Source organism: Vulpes lagopus, chromosome 4 (genome assembly GCF_018345385.1).
Source record: "Vulpes lagopus strain Blue_001 chromosome 4, ASM1834538v1, whole genome shotgun sequence".
NCBI classification, from domain to species: Eukaryota; Metazoa; Chordata; class Mammalia; order Carnivora; family Canidae; genus Vulpes; species Vulpes lagopus.
Genome location: NC_054827.1, coordinates 122,367,571 through 122,387,781, shown reverse-complemented (window position 1 = coordinate 122,387,781; position 20,211 = coordinate 122,367,571). Strand labels below are relative to the sequence as shown.

Genomic DNA, 20,211 nt, shown 5'->3' with positions numbered 1-20,211 from the left:
AGGTGAGCCAGCCACCCATTGAAGACATCGTGTGATCCCACTTCTCTGAGGCCGACGGAGAGGTCAGACCACAGAGAGGGACAGTGGCAGTGGGTGTCGCAGGTGGGGACATGTGGGGGTGGGGAGCTCATGTTTCTTGGGGGCAGTTTGGGAAGATGAGAGAGTTCTGGGGGGTGGAGGGTGGGGCTGTCCACAACACTGTGAACATACTGCCACTGAACTGGGCACTTTAAATGGTCAAAATGGTATCTTTCATGTTGTGTGTGTGTGACGGCAATTTTAAAAAGAAGGTGGGAGCAAGTCCTCCTGGCTGTCTTAGGAGGCCGGCCGCAAGGGGGCGGGCGGCGCAGGCTGCGAGCCCGGTCAGGAGTCCAGGCAGGGGCCGCGGCAGGATCGGGACAGGGCGTCTGGCGGCTCCGAGGGCGGAGCAGACGGGGTTTCTGGAGGGACTGCTGCAGATCTGCTCTGAGCATCGGCGGGGACAGAGGCCCCTACCCGACACTGGCAGGGCTGTGGAGGGCGCAGGGCGCCGGCAGCCGGCAGCCGGGCTGAGACCAGATCAGCCTTGGATTTGCTGAGACACCAAGAAGCCAACTCTCCGAGTGGCTGGACGTGCGCCCCCGAAGCGCCGCCAGCCCTGGACACCCTCACAAGGACGGGTCCCTCGGCAGGGGACACGAATAAGTAGGGCGCAAAGGGCTCCCCGGCAGCACCCGAGAGGTGCAGGCAAAGGTGGGGGGTACCGAGGACTGTCCCTAGATTGTCAGAGCAGCCGAGGTCGCCAGCGGGACACGAATGGGCTAAGAGAGAAAGGAGAGATGAAGCGGGGCCGGTGGAGGGCTAGGGACTCAGGAGGATACCAAACAAAAATCACCGGGCGCCTGGGCGGCTTCGGTCCTGCAGCCTCTGACCCCTGATCCCAGCTCAGGTCTGATCTCAGGGTCCAGCGTTCAGGGAAAGAAAAAGAAATCACAGCCAGTTCTCGGGTCTGGAAAGAAGAGCCGGTGCCCTGGGGCGGGGTGGGGGGACATCAGCGCTGGGGGTGGAGAGACAGCAAGCTCCCGCGGCGCCAGCACTCAAGACCACCCGCAGCTCAGAGGTCCTCCCCAGGTCCCGCCCGGACCCCGCCGCCCGGGGCGGAGGCATCCCCCCCGCCCCCCGGCAGAGGCGCGCGGTGGGGGCTGGAGGTCGACGGTGCGTCGGCTGGATGGTCAGGCTGGGCCGTGGGCTGAAATGACCCCGAAGAAGAAGATCTTTGGGGGCCGGGGAAGCGGGAGCAAGTGGGCGATGCCGGCTCCGCGGTGCTGGAGGGGCTGGAGCCGGGCGCGGTCCGGACCCGGGACGCCGCGCACCCCAGGCCTTGCCCACCCACCGAGCAGCAGGCGCTGGACGTGCCGGCAGCGCCACGGGAAGGGCGCGGATCCCCAGCACCCCTGCCTGAGGTCTAGCCGGTGCCCTGCTTCTGGGCAGGCTAGGTCCCCTCCGCACGTGGACGCGACCGTGTGCCTGTGCGGGAGCGGGAGGCCGGCGCAGATCCCAAGCGTGAGACCCAGAGGCGTCTTGGGCGCGCGGGTCGCTGCCGCGCGGGGCCCCGCCTTCTGGGCTCAGGGCGTGGAAGGGCGCGGAAATGCGCACGTCCGGGATCGCGGCCCGTAGGCCCGGCGCCGCCGACCCCCCGGAGCCCGAGGTGGGGCGCACCGCCCCCTTCCCGGAGCCTGGGGGCCGGCGTCTGGCCGGGGCTGGGCGGAGCGGGCGGAGGACGCCTAGGCGCTGCCCCGCACACAGTGGCCTCTGGGGTCTCCGGCACTCACGCGGGGGGACGTGGGCCTGGGGCGCCTCCTCCTAAGGAGGTGCTGGGCCTTGTAGGGACCCAGGAGCCGCCAAGGGGGGCCTATCATTTCCAGAGGGGCCGGGTCCACCCCGCACACGTGGGCCCCGCGGGAACTGAAGCCCGCGCGCCTCCGGCGCCTGGGGGACCGAGCGGGGCTCTTCCAACAATCCGCAGGTTCACCAGGGAGGGCACAGAGAGGCCCAGCGGCCCCTCCGCGGTCACACAGCATCGCAAGGCGGGAGGGCCCCACGGCTGGGAGAGGCGGGGCCCGAAGGCGCCCGGTGTCCACGCACCGAGAGGTGGACGGGTCAGAGGCGAAGGCGCCCGGGAGTGAGGACCAGAGAGGCTGGACCCCCCCCTCCCCACGCCTGGTTCGCTCCTAGGGCTGACCTCCCCGGGGCAATCCGACCCGACGGGATCCTACTGGCCGGCGAGGAGCCTCCCCAGGCCCTGGCGTGCACAGAGCCCCTCCCTCAAGATGGGCCCCAGGGACACCCCCAGACTCCGCACCGCCGGACTCCAACAGCAGATTTCCCGCTTTTTCAGCTCCGCTCCGGCCCACAGTGGCTCTGGAGGTTCCGCCCAGACGCTGCCTCCTCCTGGCAGCCCTCCGGACTCCAATGCCAGTGAACCTGGTGGGGGGCTGCAGGCAAAACCTTCCCCAAGGGCCGAGCACTTGGGAGTCTCGGAGCTTCCTTGGTCCCTTTAAACTGGTGGTTCGAGCAGTCTCGGGGTTCCCATGACAACGACGGCGGAGGGGGGGACCCGGGCGCGGTCCGGTCGGAGCGCATGCGCGGTGCGCGCCCGACGCAGCACGTCCTCCGGAGTCGCGGGCGCTGCTGTCGCGGGGTCCCTGAACCGCGGTGAGGGCGGGGTGGGGCGTTCGCGGGCCTGGGGGGCGGGTTGAGGGCTCGGGGTGCAGGGGCGCGAGGGTCCCTGGACTGGGGTGAGGGCGGGGTAAGGAGTCTGTGAGCCCCGGTGAGGGCGGGGCGGAGGGGTTCGCGGGCCCGGGATGGGGTGGGGTACCGGGGCCCATGAACCGGGGTGAAGGCGGGGCGGGGGATTCGTGGGCCCAGGGCGGTGAGGGGGTGAGGGGGGCCATGAACCCGGGTGAGGGCGGGGCGGGGGGTCCGGGAACCGCGACGAGAACGGGGTGGGAGGGGTTCGCGGGCCGGGCGGAGGAGCGAGGATGGGGTGTGGGGGTCCGTGAACCGGGATGAGGACGGGGTTTCTCTGGCCCCGGGCGTGAGCGCAGGATGGGACGGGTTCACGGCCCCGGGGGCGCGGTGAGGGCGGGGTGCGAGGGGTTTCCGGCCGCGGTGGGACGGGTTCGTGGGCGGGGGGGGTTGGGGGCGGGGTGGGGGGTCTGTGAAGCCCGGAGAGGGCGCCGCTGATCCCCGCGGCTCGTGCAGGGCGCCCCGGCTCCTGCGCTCGGCCATGGCCCCCCCGCCTCCCTGCAGGCTCCCGAGGTCGCTGCCGCCGTGGCTGCTGCTGCTGCTGAGCGTCGCCTTGCTGGGTGTCCAGGCCCGTGCCGAGCCCGCCGCCGGGAGCGCCGTCCCCGCGCAGAGTACGTGCGTCGCGGAGGGTCCGCGCGGGCCCGACAGCGCCCGGGTGCGAGAGCTCTGCGCCTGCCCATTGTTCCCGGCACCCACCTGCCGGGCGGCCCCTTGGGTGGGAGGTGCTCGGGTGGGATTGCGCCGGGGCTGCCTGCCGTGCACCCTGACGCTCGCCTCCGTAGGCCGCCCGTGCGTGGACTGCCACGCGTTCGAGTTCATGCAGCGCGCCCTGCAGGACCTACGGAAGACAGCCTACAGCCTGGACTCCAGGGTGAGCCCCCCCACCCGGCCGGGAGGGGCTGCGCAGGGTGGAAGGGGGGCAAGGACCTGCGCCACAAACCCTTCTGCCCGCATCTGGCTCCAGATGCTGGCCTCTGAGGGCTGTTCTGGGCGCAGGTCTCACCCCTGAGCAGTCCGCCTGAAATACCCAGCTTCCAGCCCCATGAGGGAGGAGGCCCCTCTTCCCCAAGACCTCGTTGGGCTTTTTTCCCCTGTGGGTCTTGCCCAGAACTGAGGAAGAACCTCCAGTTTCAGTTCAGCATCCCTCCACATGGGGCAATGAGGCCCCATGGCAGGAAAAGAGGGAGTCATTTTCTCTGGGTCAGAAAGGGGTATGGGGGGAGGCATGGGCAAGAACTGGCAGCTCGGGCAGGGCAGTCTGGGAGGCTCTGCACCCTCCCCTCACCCTGGGAGGAGTGGGTGGGCACCCAGGGTGCCTGGTTGCAGAGGTCACCCCCAAATCTGGGAGGAACACTGGGCCCCCTCCCACACTCTCCCACGTCCCCCTGTGCCTCAGCCAAGGTAGTCTTCACTTAGGACAGAGATATGTACTCGTTTTGGGAAAGGGGGAGAATTCCCTGGCCCCATTTTCTGGCCAGCTCCCCAGAGCCCAGATGGAGGCCTAGAGTGTCTCCAGGGTCTGAATCTCATTGAGTCTGGAGCTGGGCTCCTGGGAGGAGCAGCTCCCCACCCATCTTGAGGATGGCATTGGTGGGGGCCCTGAGAGGGGGCATATGGGTTAAGGGAAGGTCACTGAGAAGTTGTCCAGGCCTAGCATCAGTGCATGCAGGGTCCCAGACAGGACAGCTGTGCTGGAAGAAACTGCAGAGAGGCTAGTGGAAGAGAAGCATGGGATGAGGAAGAGGTCCACAGGGTAGCAGAGTGTCCTACCATCAGTGTGTTTGGGGAGCTCTAAGGTCTCAGGAGCAGGTGGAGAGGGTACTGCCTGTGGGGGAAGCCAGGAGATGGAGTGTCTTCGGGAGCTGGTGGGTGAGAGCAGTGGCTGGGAGCTGGTGGGTGGGAGCTGGTAGTTGGGAGCTAGCTGGTAGGAGCTGGTGGGTGGGAGCAGTGGTGCCACCCCCCTGCCCTCACTGCCCCCTGTTGCTTTGCAGACGGAGACCCTCCTGCTGCAGGCCGAGCGCCGGGCCCTGTGTGCCTGCTGGCCTTCAGGGCGCTGAGGACCCTCAGACACCACTGTTCTTCATCAATAAACACCTGGCCCAGCACACTGTGTCTTGTCTCCCTGTTCTGGCCACTAGGGCCCACCTGCGTTGCCCCTAGGAGTCCTTGCTTGGACCTTTCTGTGGGCTTTGGTTTCCCAGCTGTTCCATGTGGGCCGAGGCCCTCTTGATACCCGCTCCACACCGGTACCAGTGCTGAGCAGGTTGACAGGTCTAGCCAAACATGTAGACCTTTACCCACAGGCATTACGTGGTTGCTGCAAGTCTGCCTTCGGACACTTGCTCTTGCTTTGAGGCCAGGGGAGTGTAGAAGCTGGCCTCATCCCCTGGAACAGCTGTCCCAGAGCCTCCCCCCAGGCTCTTCTGCACTGTGTTGGAGATGACTGTTATGTGAGTTCCTTAGAGGCCCAGCCAGTGGACCTCCACATAGCCTAGCCTGAGGTGGCTGCCAGGAGAGCCAGGGGGGAAGGCTCCTCTGGGAACAGAGGGTTAGCACAGTCCCCACAGCCTCCACCCAGCCCTTGGGCACCATGGAGTAGGACTCTGGGCCTGTGTACAAGGCCTGTGCCTTCGGCTAACAGGCCCATCTCATCACATGTGTGTGGCACAGCACCAGGCAGAAGCTCTCCAGGAGAAACAGGTGACCCTCCTCCCTCCCTCCATTCATTCCGTAGATGTTTTGTATTACCAGAGCAATGCTTTGGAACATCCAGGAGCATGGTAGGGCCGTGACTGGAAGTGACTGCTCTGGGACACTTGGCTTTTCTGGGGTTGCAGTTCCCTACTTGTGGCTGCCTGGTGCAACATGGTGCTCCTGTGCTGCTGCCTGGTCTCTGGTGGGTAGAGGTGGACATTTCTGGTCTGCTGCCAAAGGGGGCGGATAGCCCAGCTTTATCTTTACTGAGACCCTTCCTCCAGGCCTCTGAGCTCCACAGTATCTGCCCTGCCCTGGCTCCCACCCCCACTGGCCTTCTAACCCGGAACCTGTTTTGTCCTCAGTGTTTTTCTGCCTAGAAGTGCCTGGCACGCACCTGCCAGTTGGTATGTCTGGAAACAGTGAACAAACCAGAGTCCTACCTTGGTGGTGGTGGGAGGTTGAGCTAGATGTCTGGCAGTGATTAGCCTGTGAACTCTAAAACAGATCAGAGAGAGACGAAGGGGCTGAAGCCATGTAAAGCTTAGGTCAGCCCACAATTCTGGAAATGAATGGGGTACTCAGTGGCAGGGATCAGAATTCTCCTGTTCTGGGGCTCCAGAAAAAAGTGAAGTGCTGACCCGCAGGTGTCCCCTGTCAGGGCCCCACCGAGATGGTGCTGAGTTCCATTGGTTGGCTTAATGCATCCTTGGCTGTGGGGGAGGTGGGGATGTACCACAGTCTGGGCTTGGGTTGTCAGATTTAGCTAATACAGATCTAGGACCCATATGAAAAGTATAAAAAGCACAAATACTTCTAGTGTAAGTACTTGTTAGTATAAGTATGTTCTATGCAGTATTAAGGACATATTTATACTAAAAATTATTCATTTATCCAAAATTTAGATTTAACTGGGCACCCTGTATTTTGTGGGCAGCCACGAGCTATGGCACAAGTTGGGGTTTCTATTACTATGCAAGATAGGGACAGCAGAGGGATGCCTGGGTGGCTCAGAGGTTGAGCATGTGCCTTTGGCTCAGGGCATGATCCTAGGATCCTAGGATTGAGTCCCACATCAGGCTCCCTGCAGGGAGCCTGCTTCTCCCTCTGCCTATATCTCTACCTCTTTCTCTTTCAAGAATAAATAAAATCTTTTAAAAAATAAAATGACTTAGGTTTTTGTTTTGTTTTGTTTTAAAGATAGGGTTGGCTGAGGGCTTGTCTTAGAAAGCCTTTCATAGGAGTATTCTTTGGAAGGAAGTCAGAGCACAAGCTCCCAAGACAAGGCCTGGAGTGGCAGGTGGAGGATCCAGGAGGCTGATGGCATGCAGGTTCTGTCCTAGAGCTGTGATATCGCCTTCCTGCTCATCTGTAGGGAGGTTTAGTCAAGAGTGTCTCATGACTATATGTGTAAATATGATTCTTGGCTAAGCAGTGAATTGGGAATGCATTAACTTTTGGACAGCTTTAGTTTTTCCTGGACTTGATGTTTGCCTTTATATTCCCACACTTTCTGTCTTTATCACATCCTTACCTTCAAGTCATCTCTATGCTCCCTGCCAGACCCTGGTCCTCCTGCTCCCTACTAGCTGGGTTCTCCTACATCCACTGCCCATCTTTCACTCTTCTGGTGTGGAGTCACTGTTTCCTAGACCTCTTGTCATCCTCTCTATGCTGCATGACTTCAAGTATCTTCCTAGAAAACAGTGTGGTAATTAAACTTTCTGAGTTGGCCTGTCTGAAAATATCTTTTGCTGGCATGTTCAATTCACAGCCCCTCCTACCTTGGGGCCTTTGCACAGGCTGTCACCTCTCCATGGATTTGCCTACTTGGCCTCCTCCATGACCTGCTTCACTCTTTAGTTCTTTATCTATCCTACCTTGCTTTTTGTTTGTTTGTCCCTAAGGGATGTTAGATATTTGATTTATTTTATTAGTTTATTTCCTGCCCCTCCCCTGCTGGATTGGAAAGCCACAGGAGGACAGGGCTTTGTTCTTTTCAGAGGTGGATAGAGGGTGGAAGGGAAGGATGGGTACTGGTCAGGGATGCCAGGTGAGGAGGTTAGGCAGTCTGAGTCCACCAGCTGCTGGCAGCTAGCGCCTGTCAGGAGCTTCTTTCCCTCCCACCCCCAGGACGTTCTTGGGATTGAAGGTCCACTCAAAGTGCTGGACAGACTTTAATCAGGAGTCTCAGTTCCTTAGCTTGGGGAAATAATAATAATCATTATTATGTCATAGTTGTTCCCTCCTCTTTCCTCTTTGGGCAGCTCCTTCAGTTGCACACTGGACTTCCCATCTGGTCTTTTTCTTTTTTCTTCCCATCTCCTGGTCTTTTGGTTCATTTCCCTGGAGACCCCTTAGCTTTCTTCCAGTGCTCCCACCCACCTCTGTTGCTTCCCAGGACTCCTGTACCTCTGACCACTGGTGAAGTTTGGGTCTCGGTCCCCAGTTCTCCCCCAGCAGGGACAAACTGGCCCTCTCCACTTCTTGGAGGAGACACCATGGGTCTGTCCCTGAATGGACGGACTCACAGTCCCTTCCTCAGCTTGGGGTGAGGGCTTTTCTGCTAATGGACCATCCTGTGTTTGGTGCCCTCTCCCAGCACTGAGCAGGGGAGGCCCAGGACACCCACCCTACTTGACCTTTGGAGTCTAGGAAGGGTCCCGCCCCTCTTGTGTGGGCCCAGACCTAGCTCTGATGGTGGGGACTGGTGGGGGAGAGGTTGGAATTGCAGCTGGTCGGGGCCACCCAGGTATCTTGGGTGCAGATGCAGAAGGGACTCGGAGCAGCAGAAGCTGGAGGGGTGTACAGGAGAATGGACCGGGAGAAGGGATCTCCCCAAATTCACAAGCCTCGATTTCCTTGTCTGTGAAATGGATTCCTGATGTGGGCAGAGAGCGTGGGAGGTGTGGGGGGCACCTTCAGGTCACTGGGGAGGAAACAGGCTCAGCAGCAGGCCTGGGACCCTGCTGCCTGTGCAGACTTCCCTTCCCTTTAAAGGTATCCCCACTCCAAGTGCTAAAGCCCAGGTCCTGAGGTCTCCAACATCTTGTCCCAGGGGTCCAGGTTTGTCCCTTCTAAGCTGAGTCTGGCTGTCTCCTTCCCATCTCCTGGCACTCTCCAGGGCCCTCTAGACCAGGACAAGCCAAGCCATCATGGGCAGGCAGCAGTTGAGGTGGGGGGGGGGCGGTAAGGGGGAACAGGGTAGGGCATCAAGGACTTGGGGATGGAGGTGAGGTCAGCCCACCTGGAAGAAGGGACCTCTGCAGATACAGGGCCAACCAAAGTCAGGCTGGTGGAAGCACAAGTCCTCCCCCTCCCCCGTGGGCTTGACTGTTGGGGGCCAGAGGAGGGGTAGCTTTGAGCTCAGAGTCTTGGGGGGGAGGTGGGTTGGGTAATAGCCAGCAGAAGTGGTGACCCTCTAGGGGCTGGGTCACTCTGCACAGTGGGACCTCTTCACACTAAGTCTGGGGTCAGAGGTCAGAGATCAGGACACTGCCCAGGAGCTCCTGGATCCTCCACCTGGTTCTCCATTCTCCTGGCCTCTGTCACAGAACAACAGAGTGTTCCCCAAATCTAGAGCCATGCCTCCCCTTCCTCTGAAGCCCCTGGACACTTGGAGATACTTCAACCACCTCTCTCCATTCCTGTTCTTCCTGCCTGGACCTGCCTGGCTTAGCCAGGACACTTCTGCCGTCCACCTGGTCAACCTGAGGACGCCCTGGAGCCTGGTCCACTGTGGCTGGTTAGGGCTCCCTGCAGCGCTCAGGGAGCACATGGAGGGACTTCTGAATGCATCTGTTGGCTCCTTTGAGATTCACCATGATTTCACATTCCTCTCCAGGAAGATAAGAGCCAGGTCCCAGACAAATCCTGGCATCTGGGAAAGACGGTGCGGGGTGACTTCCCACTTTGGCTGTCCCCTCCCACCACGGTCCTTGCACTGGCGGTCTGGCTGCGGACCAGACCGTTCAGCTCCTGGGTCTGGAGTTCTCACTCTGCCCAGATCCCTTGGCGTGACGCTGGCGAGGGGTCGTCCCCTCTAGATAATCGTAGCTGCCTCGCTGGGGGCTGAGGGTCCTCTAGGTCTCGACTCTAACCATGCGGATGTGGTGAACTCAGGTCTAGGCTGCCCCGCGGGGTCATCACGGGGAAGGGGTGCACTGCAAGCTGCAGGGAGCTGGGTTCATAAAGTGTTAGGGGAGGGATCTGGGATTCCCTGTCCCCTACCCTCACCCTCCGCCCCTGGCCCGCAGCGTCGGCAGGGCTCGCAGGGACCTGGAAGACTCAGCAAGAACATCCTCCCCCCTCACCCGCACCTGCACTGAGATCGTGGAGCGCATGCGCGGGCCAAGGAGGGCGGCGGGGGCGGGGGCGGGCCGGGAGGGGTCCTACCGGCCCAGCGCCCCCGGTACCCGCTGTGGGAATTCGGTGTCTGAGCGGCAGGTTGCCGTGCTGCGCGCGGCCGCGGGGGGCTGCGGGCGACCTGGGCATCAGAGCCCGCCCAGACCGCATACCCGCGCGTCCAACCCGGGTGGCCCGGGGCGCAGATTCCCAGGGGCGCCAGGCCGGGCGTCGCATTCAGACAAAGGGGCGGGAGACAGAGATGGAGATGGTTCGGTGACTGCGCCCGGAGGCCGAAGAAGAGGAGGACACGGCGCCGCGGGCCCCAGCGGCCCGGCCCCGGGACCGGGAGCTCCCAGGCCCCCGCGGAGGGGTGGCGGCGCGGGGGTGCAGGGGCCGGGCAGGAGGCACCCCCTCCCGGCCGGGAACCTCGGTCGCCTCGCGGGGCTCTGCCGCTCCGTCGTGCCCCGGGCTGCCCGCGCCAGCCCCCGCCCAGGCGCACGCCCGCTGGCCGCCCGCACCCGCCGCCGCGCAGCGCCCAAGTGTGCCATCGGGCGGGCGCGGAGGCGGTGTTTGCTCCCACCCCCGAGATCACATGGTGACCCTCGGCAGCCAATGCAGTGGACGCTAGGACCCTGCGGGACCCCGGGCGCCGCGACTGCACCGGCGCCGCTGCATTATAAATACTTCTCCAAAATGCGGCGCAGCTCCCTGCGCGCGCCCCGGCCGCCCGCCGCCTCCGCCCCGCGCCCCTGAGCCGCCGCCGTCGCCGCCGCCGCCGCCGCTGCCGCCGCCACCGCTGCCGCCGCCGCCGCGGGTCCGAGGGCGCCGCGCCCTTGCCCTGGGCCCGGGCTGTGCCCGCCCGCAGCCCGGCCCGCGTCCCCGCGCTGCGCCGCCCGGCCGGGTGCATGCATTGTGGGCCTCCCGACATGGTCTGCGAGACGAAGATCGTGGCCGCCGAGGACCATGAGGCGCTGCCGGGGGCCAAGAAGGACGCGCTGCTCGCCGCCGCCGGCGCCATGTGGCCCCCGCTGCCAGCCGCGCCCGGGCCGGCCGCCGCGCCCCCCGCGCCCCCGCCCGCGCCGGGTCCCCAGCCCCGCGGCAGCGCGGGGGGCGCGGGCCCGCCGGGGGGGCGCGGCGTGTACATCCGCGAGTTCCGCGCGGCCGAGCAGGAGGCGGCGCGCCGCATCTTCTACGACGGCATCATGGAGCGCATCCCCAACACGGCCTTCCGAGGCCTGCGGCAGCACCCGCGCACGCAGCTGCTCTACGCCCTGCTGGCCGGTCAGTGCCCCCGCCTGCCGCAGTCCGCTCCCGCCCGCCCCGCCGGGCACCGACGCACCGGACGCCCTCAGCTCGCTCGCCCCGGCCGCGCTCCCCTGCTTGCTCAGGACTCAGCCCGGGAGGGGAGCGGGGCCCGTCTTGCCCCCCCTCCCCCGCCTCCCCCCGACCCCCTTGCTCGCGCACCGACGCGCACCCGCACGCCACCGGCTTTCTGCGGCGGCCTGGGGCGAGGTGGCACCGGCGGTGGCATCCGGGCTCCCGGCCAAAGCGCGCCGGGTGGGGGCGTGGGAACGAGCGGGGCGGAGGGTGGGGGGCTGCGGGCGGGGGGCTGCGGGCGGGGGGAGGGCCGGTGTCCCCACCTGCGTCCTCTTCTGCGCGGGCCCCGCCTCTGCGGCCCCTTCCCAGGTCATCGCGGGTGGGGGCGGGGTGGCGGCAGGTAGCGCCCGCTGCCGAGGCTCCGCGCCTGGCGCGTGTAACTATATATAATCCACGGGGCGGGGGAGGCTGCCTCGGAGGCTCCAAGTGCTAATTTATGAGGGGAAGACAGCCAGCTCCCCGGGTGCCGGGGGAGGGTAAGCACCGACAAGGCAAAGCAAGGGGGCCACGGGGGACGGGCAGCCCCCACAGGAGCTTGGAGGCCTTTGCCGGGGCCCCAGGAAGGTGGCTGTTCCCATTCCACAGATGAGGAGCTTGAGGCTGGGGGTTGTCAAGCTCCCAAGGTCATGCGGGGAAAGTGACTTTCACCGCAGGCGCCTCTGCCTCCTGGCTGCCTGGATGGATCTGGTAGCAATCTCCCGCTTGCCTCCGTCACTCCCCCTGCCCCATAACCCTGAGGGCCTGGCCTTGGGAAGAAGGGGCCCCCTCCCACTCCCAGCGTTTACAAGGCTGACAGCCTGGAGGGCCTGTGTGAGCAACTCCTTGGCTCCCCACCTCCCTGGAGCCACCTTTCCACAGCTGGGGGACCCCATGGGTGGTGGGCAGGGGCCACCCCTTCAAGGAGCCTGCCTGGGCTTGTTGCTGCTGCCCTCCAGGGGCACTGCTGTGCTCAGAACTTAGGGACCTTGGGTCACCCAATAGCACTCCCTACCTTAGGAAGTTTGGCACTGGGGAGAAGAGGAAGGAGCTGGTAGGCTGACCCATGGCTCCCACTGGGAAGACAGCTGGGGCATAGTTGGTGTGGCCTTTCCTCTGCGCCCAGGTCCGACTGGTTCCTTTAGCCTGGAGCGACTGCGGGGGGTGTCCCTGGTCCCTGACCCCAGGGGCTTCACCACCTGCTCACTGAGGCCACCTCTCCCACCTCTCCCTGCAGTGCTCTGTTTTGCCCTGACCCGCTCGCTGCTGCTGACGTGCCTGGTGCCGGCAGGGCTGCTGTGCCTGCGCTATTACTACAGCCGGAAGGTGGTCCTGGCCTACCTGGACTGCGCTCTGCACACGGACATGGCTGACATCGAGCAGTACTACATGAAGCCGCCGGGTGAGTCCCACATGTCCCCAGCCTTTTTCTCTCCCCACCCTTTGCTCCTCCTGCCCTCATGGCCCCCCCTCTGGGAGAACCCCCTAGCACCAAGCAGCTCAGGACAGAGGCCCAGGGTGGTGCTTGGCTAGTGCCCCTGGTGACCTGAACCTCCTGAGGTCACTGAGGGCTTGGACAGGGGTTGGGGGTACAGCAGTCGGGCAGGGACTGGGGTGCTGGGGCAAGGCCCCCGAGCATCCACCCAGACCCTGGACCTCCGGCTTGCTGTCCCAGTGCTCTGTGCTGCCGGCAGAAGGCCCTTGCCCTGAGTTTTTTCTCATCTCTTGTTGGGCCTGTGATGCTGGATTGTGGGTTGGCCTGCAGTGCCAGGGACCCGTGTGGTAGGTGCAGAGGATCGCAGGTGGGAACAGGCTTTCGGGTGGGGGTTACTGAGGGCTAGAAGAGCAAAGCTGTTGAGCAAGGCCTTCACTTCTGCCTCTGGGCCACTTAGTGACGCAGAGGGTCTCACCCAGCACCCCCCACCCCAGCCTTCCCGAGGAGGAGGGACTGGGTCTGGTCCAGAGGGGTCTGCAGCTCCCTGGGGGCTCTTCTCCACGCTGACCCGGGGCAGGCTGGATTCTGGGTCACAGGACCACATGGTTTGCTTTGGGTCCTGAGCCAGAGAAGGGAGCCTCTGTCTGCGCCCTCTGGGGTGTGAGGGTCTGGTGCTGGTGCTAGAGGGCTCCCAGGCTGAGGAGAGGGAGCGGTTGTGGGCTCCACAGTTGATGAAGGTGTAGGAGGAGCCTGGTGAGTGCCAGCAGTGGGCAGCTGGGACGAGAGAGGCAAGGCATCCCAGAGTAAGGGTGCCCTGCTTTGGCACAGCCAGTTCCCATGCCCACTGGCTCCATCCAGGCTGGCCCTGCCCTGCCCTGCCCCTGACTCCACCCCCATCCCTACCCCAGCAGCTGCCTGGCCAGCCTTTGGCACCTTGGGCTCTCCTTGACACTTTTCTAAGCTTGAATTCAGCTTATTGTCCTCCATGGGATAGTGGTGTCAGCCCAGCTCTGCCCAGGACAGGGGGAGCACAGGGGTAAGAGCCACCTAGCTGGCAGCCAGGTTCAGGCTGCAGGAGCAGAAGAGGGCTCAGGTGGGGAGTGTGCTGTGCTGTTGGTTCTGTTCTTTTGGGGCCACCGTCTCCCTGGGTGTGAGTGTGGGGGCGCTGCTTGTCCTCCAGGGATGTCTGGCAGGTTGCAGGAAGGTGCCCCGGGGACAGGGAGGATGGACCGCACTGATGGTGCCATAATGCTCAGGGGATAGTCTGGCCAGGGTGTTGGGGGGATCCAGAAGCCCTGGGTGGTGGGCAGGTCAGCTGGTGGAGGGTCCATCAGGGCAGCAGGTCCTCAGACATTCCTGAGCCCTGGCGACATGTCACTTCTCAAGGTATGGCAGTGAAGGAGATGGGAGGCTCCCTTGGCACACAGATGGGCTGACGGGGGCCTACCCTTGGGGTGGGGTAGTGTGATGTCACTGGGCAAGGTCAGGCGCAGAATCTTTATGGGGGAGACCTGCCACTCAAGGAGAGAAGGTGGGGGTGGTTGGTGGCAGATATGGCCATGGGGGCTGGCGTGGCCACAGGCAGGGCGAGTGCAGGTGGGGGTCCTCAGAGTGGTTACTGTTGTTGGCCAGCCCCTGCCTCCTTGGGCCTCTGGGTTGGCAGTCAACAGCGGAGAGCAGGCTCTCCTTGTGGCTCATGCCTGCAGACCTCCCTTCCTGTGTTTTCTCTCTCTCTTCTCTCATCCCCCTTTGCCCTGCTTTTCCTCTTTCTGCCTCTCATGGGGCTGTGATTGGTCCAGGCCGTGGGTGGGGATGGGATGGCTGGCCTGGCCACTGGGCTTCAGCCCAGGAGAAGCCAAGGTCAGTGGGAGGTATGTGGTGGTCCTGATCCAGGCAGGCCATGGGGCTCCCAGGCTCAGCAGTTCCTGGCATGGCTGACCGAGCCAGAGGCTTCTGAGATCTGAGGCCCCTGGGGACATGGCTCCCAGGCAGGTCCTGCTGCCCTGGCCCATCTTTGAGTCCCCATTGTAGGGGTCCTTCCGGAGGTACCCTCATGGTACCTCTCTCCAGCATCCTGTTGTGGATACACGGGGACCACTGTGGTGGGCCCCAAGTGGCCGGGAGCCAGGCCACGTAGGCTGCACCTGTGGCTTGTCCATGGCCATTCAAGTATTAGTTCTGGCGGTAGCTGGGCAGAGGAGGGGTCTGTTTGGCTGAGGCCTGCCCAGCTCTTAGTCCCTGGGGGAGGGACTCTGGCCCCAGAGCTCCTCTCTGCCCAAGCTGAGGCCCAGGGCAGGGGCCGCTCTGGGGCTGCCATGGGCAGTGGGCAGGTTGGGCCTGGTGCCTTCTGCTCGGAGGGCTCTGGTGGGGCAGCTGTGTCATGCCGCAGCTCTGACTGCCTTGTCCCTGCAGGCTCCTGCTTCTGGGTGGCCGTGCTGGATGGCAACGTGGTGGGCATCGTGGCGGCGCGGGCCCACGAGGCAGACAACACAGTGGAGCTGCTGCGCATGTCCGTGGACTCGCGTTTCCGTGGCAAGGGCATCGCCAAGGCACTGGGCCGCAAGGTGCTGGAGTTCGCTCTGGTGCACAACTACTCCGCGGTGGTGTTGGGCACGACGGCCGTCAAGGTGGCCGCACACAAGCTCTACGAGTCGCTGGGCTTCAGACACATGGGCTCAAGTGACCACTATGTGCTGCCTGGCATGACCCTGTCGTTGGCTGAGCGCCTCTTCTTCCAGGTCCGCTACCACCGCTACCGCCTACAGCTGCGCGAGGAGTGACCACTGCCCACCCGCCCGCCCACCTGCCGCCCTGGCCGCCCCATCCGCCTGTGCCCGCCTGCCCACCGCCCAGACCCGCTTTCAGACGCTCACCTTGGCGTTTGTGTTGGGTTTTTCCTTTTCAACATCACGCGGTTCTCTGGCTGGTTCTCCAGGGGGTGTGGGGCTGTTACTCATCTGTGACACTTTGGGGGCTAGATTGTTTGCAGCCACGGCCCCTCGCCCTCCCCAGCCTGCTGGGGCTGCGTCCTGAAGAGTGACAGCATGGACCACCACGTGCCCATTCAGCTGCTCAGCCTGCTCGAGGGGCCTCCTCCAGCCCAACGCCGTCGGGGTAGGCCTAGCCTGGCCCACCAAGCACAGAACCTCTGCACCACGGCCCCTGCCCAGCAGACCCCTGGCCGCCAGCCAGGCAATGGCTCAGCTGTCAGTCCCCAGGAGGTGTGGCCTGCTGGGCTGGCCAGCTACTGCCCCATGGGGCACCGAGCTGGCCATGGGCCCCGCTTTGCTCCGTGCATGCTGAGGACATGGCCTGGCTGCAGCATGCCGCATGCCCACAGCCTCCTGCCCTGCTGCCCGCTCAGACTGGGCCTAGACTGGTGAGCACCCTCTGCCTGGCCTTGGAGCTAGCCTGAGCTAGAGCTAGCCCTGGCAGCCCACCTGCTCTCTGGAGGGCTTGCCTGTCTCTCACCATCCCTTGCTCCGCCCGGCCCAGCTTTGCTTTGACATTGAGTCATGTTTCTTTCCTTTTGGTCTCTGTCCCTCCTCTGCCCCGGCTTTGCTGATTGGCATCATCACCCAGGTGTGGTTCCCGTAGCAACCTGTTGCACAGCCTGGTCAGGGTCCTACAGGAGAGCAGAGGGGAGACAGTCATGCAGTCACCTGTCCCCAGTGCCAGCTAGATGATGGTGGCCTCTCCCAGACCTCCCCGAGGACCACTCTGCCTAGCGGCTGATGGGCTCTGCCCTGTGAATCGTACTAAGCCAGGCCGCTGCCAACACCACTGAGCCCACAGCTTCTCCCAGCCTGAAACCGACCTATTTTTTAATAAGTTATTTAGACAGAATAGCACTCTGCATGACTTTAATTCTTGGGACAAAATGGTAGTTTATACCTTAACATACACACACATACACACATACCTGTGTGGTCTAGAATATGCACTATTTCTGGCCCAGTTTGGTGGGGGCGGGTGGCTGGGTGGGTGGAAGGTTTCAGATTTTGAGATCTGGAGGGAGACCCTGATTTAGCATTCTTCCCCCAAAAGAGCATTCCTGGGTTGTGAGGAGGCTCTGGGGAGCCCTTGTCCAGCCTTGACTTGTGCGACTGAGGCCAGGGGTAGCAGCAGATTCCCTGCTGCCTTTGGGAGGGATGAGTGCTGTCTACTTTGGCTTGGGGGTAGGGGTGGCCTGGCTGTGCCCCCAGCCTCTCCTTCCTGAGGTTGGAGGCAGGTGTAGGGTGGCCTGGACAGTGGGGGGACAGGAGGGTTGGCAGTGCCCACAGGTCCAGCTTGGAGTCCTGGGCCCAGCCACAGTGGTAGGAAGGCCGTAAATGCCCACAGAGGCCCCTCTGTTTTGGGAGCCGAGAGGGAGGAGGCATGGTGGGCCATGGGTCTGGGTCCCACATACAGGATGCGGAGGGGATGTTCTTGAAAAGGCACTTGGGAAACGAGCAGATGAGTGAAATAAGCCCAGTTTGCCGAGGGGCCTTTTGTGCTGTCAGCAGTCGGGATATTTGCAGAACATTGTATAGCCCCCACTCTCCCCTGTACATTTCTCCCTGGTGGCGTCCCGTCCCTGCTTGGGGACAGGAGTTTTGTAGACTGTACAGAAATCGGCACCCTATTTTCTTGCAGCTCTCAGATTTTGTTAATCTGGATTATACAGACAGACGTAAAGTGTTTTAGCAAAATGGAAAACAAACAGTTGTGCCTTTTTCCTCTTTTTGTTTGGTTTGGTTTCGGCTCGTGGCGGCCTTAGTCGGTGTGGGGACTGCGGGGGCTGTGGCTGGCCTGAGGCCTGGCTGGGCAGGAGGGGCAGGTAGGGGCTGCACAGGGTCAGCACAGTGGGCTGTGTCTTGTCAGTGGTAGCTTGGGGACACCACCGGCTTCTGTTGATCCTGTGCCTTTGGAGCCCCTGGTCCCTGGTGTGGGACACATGGGTGGGGGCCGTTGGAGCCCACTGGGGGTGTGGCAGAGCCTGGGGCTCCGGAGCGGCCAGTGTCTGCTGGACATGGACCAAAGCATGTCACCAGGGCTGCTCCCCGGGATGTATGGCCCTCTCCTGTCCTGCTGGGGTCCATGTAGGGTATGGGCTGGGTGGGCTGCAGCGTCTCCCCCAGTTGGATGGCTGGACTAGTGACAGAGGGTAGTGACACTGGCTGGATTCTGCACCTTTCTTTACTGCCCTTTTGTTGCTGCCAAGACTTAGGAGAGAGGCCAGGAGGAGTGTGACAGGGTGGCCATGTGTTTGGAGCCCTGCTGCCCCACCACTGAAGTGGCCAGGGACTCTTGTGTGCTCACCAGCCGGGTGTACCCTGTACGTGGGACAGGGCCCTTGCCTGGCCGGTGTGCAGCTATACGGGCCCCTGAGGATCACAGGGGAGCAGATCTCCCATCCTTCCCCTGGGCCAGAGGCTGGCACACCAGTGGGAGATGCCCATCCCTGGCTGGGCATGTCCCTCTAGCCTGGGAGCTAACTCCTCCACAAACGTGCACTGACATGTGAATTTTATACATTTGTAGAAATTCTGATGTTACTACTTCTACCTCTGTGAAGCACCCCTGGGGTTCTGCTCAGTGATGTGTCTGGGCAGCTCCCTGCGTTGTCAGGCCCTGGGACCCGACCCCTCTCTGCTGGCCCCTGGTGGCTGCGGCCAAGGCCCAGGGAAAGCCAGCCCCCAGGCATGCTCAGGAGATAGGGCTCCCAGGAAGCCTCTAGTTTTGGCCTGGAAATCAGGAGATGGAGTGTTCCAGAGCGTCTTCATTAGATGAGCCTGGAACGCAAACCCAATGGGCAGCTCCTGGCAGTGGGACACAGGGCAGCTGAGGGTTCTAGCACCTCCGGATGGTCCAGTGCCACCAGAGTCCTAGCATGTGGCTGGTGGGTTGTCCCTGAGACAGCTCCCAATGCCCAGGTATTGGGTCTGCAGAGAGCTGGTCCCTGAGGGTGGTGGTCAGAGCGAGTCGTCTGCGTGTACAGAGCCATATAGAGGCCCATGGTGACTGCTCACCTTTCACCTGGACCCATGTCTAGCCTGGCCTCCTGTTGCTGCCCTTGGGTGGATGGGGCAGAGAGATGGGGCCAGTCTGCCTCCAGGAAGTGGAGGGTTGGCCCTGGGAGAAGGCTTGAGTTAGGAGTCAAGTGGGCTGAGGCCACGAGGTCCCTGGGCAGCTCTCATCCTGCCCTGAGCATCCTTCCTCTGAGAAGGCCCTAAGAGGGTCCAGGCTGGGGGATGCTCCTCAGAGAGTTTCCTTGGGAGTCTTAAGTACTTGGGAGGCTCTTCGGGCCCCAAGGAGTCATGCTGGCAGGTGAATGCTGGCCCCTGCCTGCCCCTGCCTGCCCTGGCGGTGGCTGGCATATGTGGCCTTGAGCCTTGGCCCTTGCTGAGCCGGGGCCAGGGCCGAGCAGCATCCAGGGAGCTACCCTCCTGTCAGTGTCCAGGGACTGGCTGGACGGTGGCCTCTGAGCCTGAGGGGAAGCCCACCACCCCTCCCCAGCCAGATGGGTGGCACTGATCTGTGTGTGAAGCTGCTTCTGTGAGTCTGTCTTGGCCTCGGCCTGCACTCCCATGCTGGTGGTCCTGCAGCTGAGGCTTTTGGGGCTTGTGTTCTGGGCTGGCTGCGGGGCAGATCCTGGAATGCTTGCTCTCTGGTGCCGATGATGTGTGTCCAACAGTGGTGTGAGTGGGGCAGCCCAGGGCCTGGGGAGGAGGAGGAGGAGCCCCAACCTGCCATTGTTGGATGCATTTTTCTTTTAACAGCAATAATTAGCCATTTTGAGGAAGGGGTGTGTTTGTGTGTGTGCCTGCCTATGTGTGTGCACACACGTGTATGTATGTGTGTCTATGTGTGTACGCTGCCCATGCACGTGTACACACACACATGCACGCGCCCACACACACCTGTGCCTATGTGCACACACATGCAAGTGCGTGGTGACGGGGGAACCTGGTGGCCGAAGACCTCCTGCTCCAGTCCGGAGAGGCCGGCCCTAAGCCCCATGCCAAGATGCAGGGTCCTTGTGGGCGGCCTCATCCCAGGCCTGCCCCCGGCCCCAGCAGACCTCGAACATAAGGCCACCTCCTCTGTCTGGGGGACAGGGCTGTGAGACCCAGGGAGCCTCCGCCTGGGTCTCTGGGTGTGTAGGAGGACGGCAGGGGTGGATGCTCAGAGGCAGAGTCTCCTTGGTTAGGCTGTTTGACCACGGCTGCTGTGGATGCTGTCTCCGGGCGAGCAGAGCCCAGATTGGTGGCCGGTGTCACTTCTGTGGCTCACTGTTTATGAACCCACAACCATGGCAATGGTCCTGAGACCCTAGGATGTACTGAAACAGCCCTGAAAAGGGCCCCGCAGGGGCAAGGGAAATGGGCTGCAGGGCCAGGGGTTGGGTGGGGTCCCAGGCATCCTGTGGGGTGTGAGCAGCGGGAGGGTGGGGGTGCTGTGGCCCTTCCACCTGCACGGCCCCCAGTGCTGCTGTTTTTCAATAAAACCAGAGTTGACAGAACTGGGCTCCTGTACTTTCTTGAAGCGCCCCCCTCCTGGAACTTGGCCAGGAAGAGCAGCTTTCCTGGAGATGCTGGATTCCTTGGGGGCTG

The 20,211-nt window shown here is 62.9% G+C and overlaps 2 protein-coding genes across 2 annotated transcripts; both read left to right on the top strand.

The window, feature by feature from the left end:
* The first annotated feature begins 2,587 nt into the window (after positions 1 to 2,587).
* Positions 2,588 to 4,892, top strand: C4H4orf48 (chromosome 4 C4orf48 homolog). The gene is made up of 4 exons (XM_041752995.1): positions 2,588 to 2,694; positions 3,244 to 3,398; positions 3,570 to 3,658; positions 4,779 to 4,892. The coding sequence occupies exons 1-4, from the start codon at positions 2,621 to 2,623 to the stop codon at positions 4,842 to 4,844; spliced, it is 384 nt and encodes a 127-aa protein (XP_041608929.1). The 5' UTR covers positions 2,588 to 2,620; the 3' UTR covers positions 4,845 to 4,892.
* Positions 4,893 to 10,601: 5,709 nt separating this feature from the next.
* On the top strand, positions 10,602 to 20,120 carry NAT8L (N-acetyltransferase 8 like). The gene is made up of 3 exons (XM_041752951.1): positions 10,602 to 11,109; positions 12,419 to 12,583; positions 15,029 to 20,120. The coding sequence occupies exons 1-3, from the start codon at positions 10,734 to 10,736 to the stop codon at positions 15,394 to 15,396; spliced, it is 909 nt and encodes a 302-aa protein (XP_041608885.1). The 5' UTR covers positions 10,602 to 10,733; the 3' UTR covers positions 15,397 to 20,120.
* The last annotated feature ends 91 nt before the right edge of the window (positions 20,121 to 20,211 follow it).